We start from the raw sequence: 11,055 nt of genomic DNA, 5'->3' as shown, positions 1-11,055 counted from the left end.
AAGTGAAAGTGTTAGTTGCTCAGGCCTGTCAAACTCTTTAGGATCCTATGGATTGTAGCCAACCAGGCTCCTCTGTCCATAGCATTCTGCAGGGAATATTGGAGTGCGTTACCGTTTCCTCTTCCAGAGGATCTTCCTCACCCAAGGATAGAACTTGGGTCGTCTGCATTGCAGGCAGACTCTTTACCATCTGAGCCATCAGAGAAGCCTGTACGGTGGAGGATCCATAACTCTGCCCCACGATGCTTTAGTCTAGTTTCTCCCTCTTCCCTGGACACCTGAGGGCATGTCTACCAAACCTTCATAAAGATTGTCTCTGATGCACACCTGTCCTATGAAAGGCACAGTTTCCTGGACACTTAACGTGGACATTTGTGTGTTTTAAATGAGGTGACTTTTGCACAGACATGCATGTGCAGGGCAGATATTTACCATTTATTTAAACCCTCAGCAATCAAATAACACAAACCAGGACATGATTTAGTGACAAGGAGCGATGAGATGGGAGAAGGAGTGTGAGTGTGAAGAGAGCAGGATCATGTTAACCAGGAACCCGGAAAGTCGTCTTCGTGTTGTTGATCTTGATTCCATGGACAAGAGGACGTGCCTGGTCTCAGTGACTCTTTATATAGGTGAATAAAAGAGAACCAAAGGTTTAGTTGAGTCAACTGTGTGACGGTTGACAGGGGTGAGCCTCAGTAGGCTATCCAGGGAACAGGGAGTTGGTAGCTGATCCAATATCCAATTCCAGGTGGACCTCAACACTGCACATTTCTGTGATGGCAGGTTCCCTGTGGAATTGTCCCCAGGATGTACATATGGTTGGAGATTTCCCATTTCAGATTGATTCTATGAGTTATGATTTCACAATGCATGTACATGGTGGTGCTTCATCTAAAGATGTTCAGGCTCTGTATTTGCAGCAGACAACTCTAACCCTGCAACTTTTGTCTTTTGGGTCCTTAAGAATTTTTTTTTTTTTTACTTTTTTTAGTATTAGAGCACAGCTCATTATCAACATTGCATTAATTTCAGGTGTACAGCCAAGTGATTATACATACAAGGTTAGTATCTATTCTCTTTCAGATTCTTTTCCCATTTAGGTTTTATAGAGTATTGAGTATAGTCCACTGTGCTATGCAGTTGGACCCTGTTCTCTATCCATCCTGTATATAATAGTTTCCATCTACTAACCCCAAACTTCTCAGACATTACGGATCTGCCTGCAAGTCAGGGGACCCCAGGTTTGAACCCTGTGTTCGTAAGATCCTGTATAGAAGGGAATGGACCCACGCCAGGATTTTTGCCTGGAGAATCCCATGGACAGAGGAGCTTGGAGGGCTAAGTACCATGGGGTCGCAGAAAGCCCAACATGACTGAGCAACAAACCTTTCTTTCACTTTCACTTTTCAACTTCAAGTCTCCCAGTCCTTCTCTTCCCAACCCCCTCCCACTTGGCAACCACAAGTCTGTTCTCCATGTCTGTGAGTCTGTTTCTGTTTGGTAAAAAAGTTCATCCGTGTCGTGTTTCAGAATCCAAGCAGAAGTGGTATCTATGCGAAAGTGAAAGTTACTCAGTCGTGTCCAACTCTTCGTGACCCCATGCACTAGAGCCCACCAGGTTCCTCTGTCCATGGAGATGCTCCAGGCAAGAATACTGGAGAAACTTTTCCCTTTTCCAAGGCATCTTCCCAACCCAGGAATCAAACCCAGGTCTCCCCAGCTGAGCCACAAGGGAAGCCCAAGAATACTGGAGTGGGTAGCCTTTCTCGTCTCCAGCAGATCTTCGTGACTCAGGATTTGAACCGGGTTCTCCTGCATTGCAGCCAGATTCTATACCAACTGAGTTATCAGGGAAGCCCTGCTTCGAGCAGGGCTTTCTTTAATACCGATTCTCCCAGAGGAGGTTTGTGTGGGGACAACTGCAAGTTCAGGACGGATTGGGAACACTAACAGTTTCCACCTACTCATGTGGATTCCTGCTTCTCTCTGATGATTCTGGTCTGCAAAATTCCTGCAGGAGAAGACTTTCTCACCACAGCTGCTCAGCGTTGATAAATCAAACTGTTTGCAATTTAATATGGCTCAAGAGCAGCAAAATTACGGAACAAAAAAATTCATTTTTAACATGTTTAAATTGTTGGGACAAACATTTCACGCACATTAAATAACAGTGTGTCCTTATTGCTTCATCTGGAGGAGTCACTGTTAATAACGGACCACGTTTACTTACAAAGGAGTCAGAGTCACAGCTTCTCACTCCCGTGGACAGTTGTCTGGGGAAAAACAAAATTGGAGAAATAAAACAGCCACCGATTACTAACATTCCCAGCATCGCCAACGTTTCGTTCTTTCTTCCTTTTTTTAAAATAATGGATCTTAAAAGAGATTTCTTGTGCAAGAAGACATTTTGAATAAGTTGATTTGTTTCCTGATACTTACATACCAGGTGAATGGTATGGTAGGGGAAAAAAGTATAATTCCGTTACCATTGTAGATGAAATTCCGGATATTTTCTTCTGGAATCCCTTTTTCTCTCACCACGTTTTTGAACTCTTCTATGCGATTCGGATCAACAACATCTGATAGACCTGTAAAATCACCGTGCAAAAAGAAGAATTTTTGACCCCCGGGAACCCTTGGATATTCCTGAATCTACAGAACAAGCAATGGAACGTGCCAATCAGATGTTCACTTGTATAATCTAAGACCTTCAAACGGTTGCCACGACACAGACGTATGCTTTTTGTCTTAAGAATTGACCCCAGTCCAACTTGGTGAGTAGGACACCCTACCCCTCAGCATCAGGAGCTGGATGGCAAAGACTTGCCAGCATCTCCAAGAGTTTGGGGCTGGGTTCATCCTAATATGGAACCTACTTGCTTCTCACAGCTTCCTCATATATGTACCTGCCACTCATATCTGTTTCTAGACCCAGCTAATAGGAAACAAGCTTCTCCCCTTCCACGGACACATTCACCACTTTGCACTTAATGCTAGGGGGTGATTTACTCTTTTGTGAACCTACCGTTCTACCCGATAACCTTTTCTGAAATAGACACCTGTTGTCCCCATGACACACACAGTTCTCAATGCTCTGCATGTTTACTTGAGGGAGTGATGTCAGTGTTGATAAAAAGAATGCATTTGAAACATGGCAAAGGACAAAGATTTATCTTGTAAGCATCTGTTCCAAGACTTAGAGTACATCAGAAAACTGATATTGTATAAAACATACACATAGAATCTGCATATATAAGGAATCTAGAAAGATGGTACTGATAATGAACTTATTTTCAGGGCATCAGTGGAAAAACAGTCATAGAGAACAGACTTGTGTTCATGGGGAGAGGGGAGGAGACTGTGAGACGTATGGAGAGAGTGACATGGAAACGTACATGACCATATGTAAAATAGATAGAAAATAGGAAATTGCTGTATATCTCAGGGAACTCCAACAGGGGCTCTGTATCAACCTAGAGGGGTGGGATGGGGAGGGAGATGGGAGGGAGGTTGCAAAGGGAGGGGACATATGTATAACTATGGGCTTCCCTTGCAGCTCTGCTGGTAAAGATTCCTCATGCAATGCGGGAGACCTGGGTTTGATCCCTGAGTTGGGAAGATACCCTGGAGAAGGGAAAGGCTACCCACTCCAGTATTCTGGCCTGAAGAATTCCATGTTCTGTATAGTCCATGGGGTCATAAAGAATCAGTCACGACTGAGCAACTTTCACAGAAGCACATGTATACCTATGGCTGATTCATATTGATGTTTGACAGAAATTCAATAAATTCAAACAATTCAATAAAGCTGTTATCCTTCAATTAAAAAATACATAAAAATTTAAAAATAAAGTAAAGTCAGTCTCACTATAGCCATGATGAAATTAGTTGAAATATTAAATATTTCAACATTTTATATTCAATATTCAACATCAAATATTAAAAAATGATTCTAGTATAACCTCATTTTTAAAATTTCAACAGATAGGAATCATTTTGAAATGTCTGATGATGTGATATTCTGCAGCCTATGGCCTCCTGTTTCTTGGTAGATTACCTTCCAGGATCCTTAATTCGGTGAGCATAAAGATGCAGGCCTTACACCCTGAATACTGTCAGCACCTCCTGATATTCTGAATGAAAGTCCTGTCAGTGGACATGTAACATTACCATATCAGTGGTAATTTTAGGATGTCGTACCTACCGAATAATCCCACCATTTCTGTCTCCCTGCCATCTTCATCCACGTTGAGATTATGCGTTATGAGAGTGTTCTTGTCCCCACTAATGACTTGAAATTCATTGTGACCCGAGTCTGTGAGAGAGAGAAAAGATACAAACAGCCCTGCCTTAACTTGTTGTCAGTTAGATTATGGTGGCACACAGCGGGCATGAAGAACGGTCCATCGTGTATGGACCCACTCACTCCATGCATGCACAGAATGCTACCGTTAACCACGGCAAGGAAAGGAGGAACAAATCTTCCTCATCCTCACCTTTTCCTGCCATTAACCAGTCACTCCTTGCTGTCTTACCAAGATGCTTTCTAGAACGTGTGTTCTAATGAGCCCCACAGATTCTTTTTCTGCTTTGTTTTTTCACTTGCTGAGTCTTCCCTGCTGCCCGTGGGCTTTCTCCACTTGTGGTGACTGTGGAGTACAGTCTAGCTGTGGTGTGCGGGCTTCTCATTGCCGTGGCTTCTCTTGTTGCTGAGCACAGGCTCTGGGGTGCAGGGGCTTCAGTATTTACAGCTCGGGGGTTCTAGACTGCAGGACCAGTAGTTGTGGTGTATGAGCTTAGATGCCCCATGGCGTGTGGGATTTTCTCGGACTAGGAATTGAACCTATGTCTCCTGCCATGGCAGGCAGAATTCTTATTCCCTGGACCACCGGGGAAGTTCCTGAGAGTGTTTTAAAACATCATGAACGTGTTATCAAATCCAGGTTCTAAAATTCTTTCTATGTCTTTTACCCCAGCCACAAAATTGATTTCTCTTGACCAACCTACCTTGTGTTCATCACCTTCTGTTCCTGAGTGCCTACGCCAGGCCAGGCAACCTTTTGAACACTTTAAGGATTGTGTTTCCCGAGCCCCTCAGTCTGGGGTATGACACAGCCCACTGCTGTGTCTGTTCATTCCAGCTTATAATTCATCCAGCCTGGCATTTAGCATGATGTACTCTGCATGTAAGTTTATATAAGCAGCATGAAAGTACATACTAACTTATTGTACTCTTCTCCCAATTTTGAACCAGGCTGTTGTTCCACATCTCACTGTTGCTGACTGATCAACATACAGGTTTCTCAGATGACAGGTAATCTGGTATTGCCATATCTTTAAGAATTTCCCACAGTTTGTTGTGATCCACACAGTCAAAGGCCTTAGCATAGTCAATGAAGCAAGAAAAAAAAATTTTTTTTTTCTGGAATTGCCTCTCTTCCTCAATGGTCCACTCAATGTTGACAATTTGATCTGGTTCATCTGCCTTTTCTAAATCAAGCCTATATTTGTGGAAGTTCTCAGATCACCTACAGCTGAATTCTAGCTTGAAGAATTTTGAGCACTACCTTGCTCGCATGTGAATTGACCACAACAGTGAAGTAGTTTGAACATTCTTTGTCATTGCCCTTCTTTGGGATTGAAATGGAAACTCACCTTTTCCAGTTCTGTGGCCACTGCCGAGTTTTCGAAAGTTGCTGACTCATTGCTTGCAGCCCTTTAACAGCATAATCTTTTAGGATTTTAAAGAGTTCAGCTTGAATTCTGTCACCTCTACTAGCGTTGTTCATATTATACTTCCTAAGGCCCACTTAACTTCACACCCTAGGATGTCGGGCTCTGGTCTCATTGATTACCACTCCACTGAGGGGAGACTTTCCAGTCCCTGACCTCTGAGTTTTAGTAGGAGTAGAATTCAGGTGTATGGGGTTATTGAAGAAAGTTTAGACCAAGATTTCTACATGCACGTACTCTTTACAGTGAAACATTCATACTTACAGTCAACAGCATAAAAGTTTTCTTCCTTTAGGCCTGAGACATATTTTTCTATGCATTCTCCATTCTTCCTTAAAAACAAAATATATTCAAGTTGGTTAATTAAGACAATAAAAACTTGACATATAATGAAGATTCTTTCTTTGTGACACCCAAGAATATGTGTCCGGTATCATCTCAGTGCTGGTGAACATTTTGACCTTCGAAAGAGACAAAATATGTTGTCTCAGATCCAGTAACTCTCAAGTGGCAAGGATGGTTTGTCTTCACACTAAATCTGATTAGTAGTTCTGAAAATAGCCTGCAGATTCAAAACAGGTCGTGTGTAAAGCCAATAAACATGGAGAAATCTAGAATTTTAGGAAAAAAGGAAAAGAGCGAACTTTAGTTTCTGAAAACAGAGAGGCATAGCCATCATGACAAAACCTTGGGCATTGTCACAACCCAGGCAGTGATTCATTAGACAATGAAAGTGAAAGTGTTTGTTACTCAATTGCGTCAGACTCTCTGTGATCCCATGGATTGTAGCCTGCCAAGCCTCTCCACTGCCTATGGGATTCTCCATGCAAGAAGACTGAAATTGGTTGCCATTTCCTTCTCCAGAGGAATTTCCCCACCCAGGGATCAAATCCAGGTCCTCTGCATTACAGGCAGATTCTTTATTCTCTGAAACACCAGGGGAGCCCTTATTAGACAATACGAGAGCCACCAGGGAAGCCTTCATTAGACAGTGTGAGAGCCAAAAATCACAACATTTTTAAAAAGTTTAATTTTCTACAAACACACACTCTTCCTCAATCACAATGCCATATGAGGATTAAATCTGAAAGACACATGTACTTATACAGACACATTTCACACTCACACAGACAGGAGCACAAGCAAACACTTAAGTCCACATGATGTGCTTATATGATATTACAAAGAACTTTATGTATATAATATATGATTAGTATATATTGTCACCTCTGTAACAAAAGAGTGACTTCATATATGTCCTCTGTACATGTATGTGAAGAAAGGTGTATTTGGCACATATAAAGAATGTCTATAAAACAAATACTAAAAAGGGAAATAATAGTACAGAAACTGGATTACTCTTTGAACAGACACCTTGGAAAAGAATGTCCACAATAAAGCGTGGTCAGTGCTTCTGGTCATTGAAAGTGAAAGTACAAGTCACTCAGTCGTATCTGCCTCTTTGCAACTCCATGCAGTACACAATCCATGGACTTCTCCAGTCAGGATACTGGAGTGGGTAGCCTTTCCCATCTCCACCGGATCTTCCCAACCTAGGGATCAAAGCTAGGTCTCCCGCATTGCAGGCAGATTCTTTACCAGCTGAGCCACAAGGGAAGCCCAGATATACTGGAGTGCATAGCCTATCTCTTCTCAAGCAGATTTCCTGACCCAGGAATTGAACCGAGGTCTCCTGCATTGCAGGCGGATTCTTTACCAACTGAGCTGTCAGTGAAGCCTTCTTAGTCATTAGGGAAATGGAATGCATTGAAATCACTGAAAAACAACCACAAAGTAGGAACACAACAATTATCCAATATACCTGCGAACACACAACATTTTATCTGAGCAGACAAACTCCTTTCATTTGGCTTGAAAAACTTGACTCCTTATGCAGACACTGCAATAACTGTTTAAAACATTGTGCTGACTGGGGGAAGGCAGGGAAAATGATTCAGAGTGCCTAATTTTGTTGCATGAAGAGCCAGAAAAGGTGAGAATATGCATATCTTTTCTTACCTGTGGCTCCAGGGGTAGACATCTAATGATGAGTGAAGAAAAGGAGGTGTGCTGGAGAAATTTTATGTCCTTCTTTTTAAAAACAAAACTGGTTTTTTTTTTTGTTTTTTTTTTTGACTGTGCTGTGTCTTCTTGCCACTCAGGCTTCTCTCTATTGCCAAGGGCAAGGGTTATTACTCTTCAGTTGCAGTGCCGGGGATTCTCACTATGGTGGCTTCCCTTGTTTTAGAGCATATAGCCCACAGGCTTAGTCATTGTAGCACATGGGCTTACTTGCTCCTGGGCACGTGGGGTCCCTCTAGACCAGAGATGGAGCTCATGTCTCCTGCATTGGCAGATGGATTCTTAAGCACTGAATCACCAGTTGAAGCCTGGAATTTTATATCTCGAATGTGTAGATGGTGAAGCAATTGTGCACATGTGAAAGCTCATTGAACTGTACATTCCACAAAGGTGCATTTAATTACACATTTAATTATGCTTCTTTGTGTGTTCAATTACTCAGTTTGGCCCAACTCTTTGGAGCCCCATGGACTGTAGCCTGCCAGACTCCTCTGTCCATGGGATTCTCCAGGCAAGAATATTGGAGTGGGTTGCCATTTCCTACTCCAGGCAAAAGTGACTTCAGAAAGAGTCGCCACATGAAAAATTAAACATACGACACAAAAATTGTAAAATACGGCAAAGAGGATGATAACAGATGTTCTTTAAAAATTAGTGAAAACAGACAACTGTTTCTCCTGAGATAAGATATACGTGTCTTTGAGTCTGTTCCTGTATGGGTGGTTCTAATTTGATTGCAAGTATACTATTAAATGCTGAAGCTGAAACTCCAGTATTTTGGCCACCTGATGCGAAGAACTGACTCATTGGAAAAGACCCTGATGCTGGGAAAGATTGAAAGCAGGAGAAGAAGGGGACCACAGAGGAGGAAATGGTTGGATGGCATAACTGACTGAATGGACATGAGTTTGAGCAAGATCCTGGAGATAATGAAGGACAGGGAAGCCTAGCCTAGCGTGCTACAGTTCAAGGGGTTGCAACAAAACATGTTGTTGTTTCTTCTCTTAATGTTCTTATTCCTCACAATGCATTGCTGACTGTGCATTTTCTTATTTTCTTTTGAGAGAGGGGGACAGTTGCTGAACAAGCTTGTATTGGTTTCTGCCATGCTTGCGTGTTCTTAGAAAACCGTCTTCGGTATAGTGAGCATTCTATGAATGGTACTTGGGACTGTATGTGTGTGCTTGGTTGCTCAGTCCTCTCTGACTCTTCGCGACCCCTTGGGCTGTAGCCCACCAGGCATCTCTGTCCATGGGATTGTCCAGGCAAGAATACCGGAGGGGGTCGCCATTTCCTCCTCCAGGGCCTCTTCCCGACCCAGGGATCGAACTCCTGTCACGTGCATTGGCAGGAGCCTGGGAAGGCACTTGGGAAAGTCACTAGGGGCTCTGACGGCTCTGGGAAACTCAGTGATGATGAAAGCTCCCGTGAGGAAGCCCCGAGGGCAGAGCTCTCTGGGTGCTCTCCCCCGCCCTCACATCTGGGCTCAGTGGGAACCGTCTCTTACAAATTCTGCGGGAAGGGGTCAAGCCCCTGGTGGGGACTGTGGTCTCCAGGACACGAGCCTCTTCCCTCTGCCGTGTCCCCCTTTCCTTTAATGAGTTGATGCCAGTGGAGCTTCTGGGTTCCCCTTCTAAGCAGAGTTTTCAGGACATTCCCTGGAGGTTCAAAGAGGGACTGATCCCCTCCCCTAGCTCAGAGATCCTGCTCAGCCCTACAGCACAGGGCATAATGCTCTTAACATCACCCAGAGAGTTCCCTGCAGAGGGGAAGACACACCCTCCCTTAGGTCGGGGCTTATAGGTGTTTTCCTTGTGGGTGATTTTTACTTACTTGATATAAAAGTGGAAGTGTATCGTGCCATTTTCTTCATCAAACTCGATGTAACGCATGAAAATGTGGAATGGCGCGCCCTCGGTGATCTTGTCTATGTTCTCAGCCGCGATAAAATGGGTTAACCATCTTCCTGTGAACTAAAAGTAAAATTCCCTTCAGAAATCTTAGTCCGTCTCTGTAAATTCTGCCCGACATCATCCCTCAGGAGTTTCGCTGCCCTTTCACTTGAGCAGAAGTTACCTATCTTTATGAACACAGCCCTAGTTACAGAATCATGTGAAAACTCAAGTCAAGTAAAGGAAACAATTGAGAAATTACTGAGATAGCTTGAGCTATCTTGTCAAATGCAAGAGCCCTAGTCTAATACCTATGTGATGTTCCTCTGTTTTTACAAGACCAGTGAACATACATGAGAGCCAATGAATAGATGGCAAAGGTGATACAGACATCACAAACAGCAGGCATAGAGCCAGTGAATGCAGGAATTTTGAATTGCAGAGAGATGGCTAGACTTAGCGATCCACATGACTGGACCTCGAAAGGGACACTCACATGGATACATGCCAAGACTTCCTCCCAAGCTTAGACCACGTTCAAATACCCCTGGTACCTGAGAGGCATCTATCACATCGCCTTGACTGGCAGCAAGCAGACCAAGGACAAGACTTAACAGCAGAGCCTTCATCTTGTTGACTCTCCTGATCCTTCTTCTGTAGAAGCTGAGGGTGTCCCAGTGGTTGGAGAGGATGGAAAATTGCTGCCACTTTTATAGCCTACATCTGTTGGCATGACACATCAGGAACCAATGGTTGTTCCTCATATGATCACAGTTACAACGGAAGGCACCTTCAGTATCCTGGTTGGCAGAGATACACTTTTCCGGCATTCTGTCATTTTGATAATGAGATTTGTTTTAAGAGAAGCATATGTGGATGTGGGCATTTGACCTTTAAAGTGAGAAATTGCAGTACATCCAATATTGCAAGGGGACAATTATTTTCCTGTTTATCATGAGATGCAAAATGAGATGAGCTGTCCAAGGTACACATCCATCACTCCTGCTTTGTATCCTTAACGTGGAGGTGACAGTTTAACATTTATTTTCTAAAAGTAAAGACTGATTGTGTGGTTTAGCCAAGGGAACACTATCTCCTCAGAAACCCTTGGAAAGACACCTATTATTCTGAGGTGAGGAGCAGGTCAGCACGTAGCATTTGTCACCTTCTCCTGCCCCAATGTGGGCTTTTTCCTCTTAAGTACTAAGAGGATGATCCATTCAAATGCCCCGTAACCTCATCTGAAGAAGGCGCCTCAGTCGTTTATTTTCAGTGATTTCTTTCCAGACACCCTTCTACCCATTTGATCTGTAATATAATATTTACTCACTAACTCAAAATGCTG

The 11,055-nt window shown here is 43.2% G+C and overlaps 1 protein-coding gene across 1 annotated transcript; it reads right to left on the bottom strand.

Moving 5' to 3' along the window:
- Nucleotides 1-414: 414 nt before the first annotated feature.
- LOC101904044 (odorant-binding protein-like) lies at nucleotides 415-10,372 on the bottom strand. Its single transcript, XM_059884057.1, has 7 exons — nucleotides 10,265-10,372; nucleotides 9,652-9,791; nucleotides 6,001-6,068; nucleotides 4,208-4,318; nucleotides 2,490-2,591; nucleotides 2,234-2,276; nucleotides 415-622 (listed from the first exon to the last, which is right to left on the bottom strand). The coding sequence occupies exons 1-6, from the start codon at nucleotides 10,337-10,339 to the stop codon at nucleotides 2,257-2,259; spliced, it is 516 nt and encodes a 171-aa protein (XP_059740040.1). The 5' UTR covers nucleotides 10,340-10,372; the 3' UTR covers nucleotides 415-622; nucleotides 2,234-2,256.
- Nucleotides 10,373-11,055: the final 683 nt, after the last annotated feature.

The sequence above is a fragment of the Bos taurus genome, chromosome Y (assembly GCF_002263795.3).
Source record: "Bos taurus isolate L1 Dominette 01449 registration number 42190680 breed Hereford chromosome Y, ARS-UCD2.0, whole genome shotgun sequence".
Lineage (NCBI taxonomy): Eukaryota > Metazoa > Chordata > Mammalia > Artiodactyla > Bovidae > Bos > Bos taurus.
This window is presented reverse-complemented; position numbering and strand designations above follow the sequence as displayed.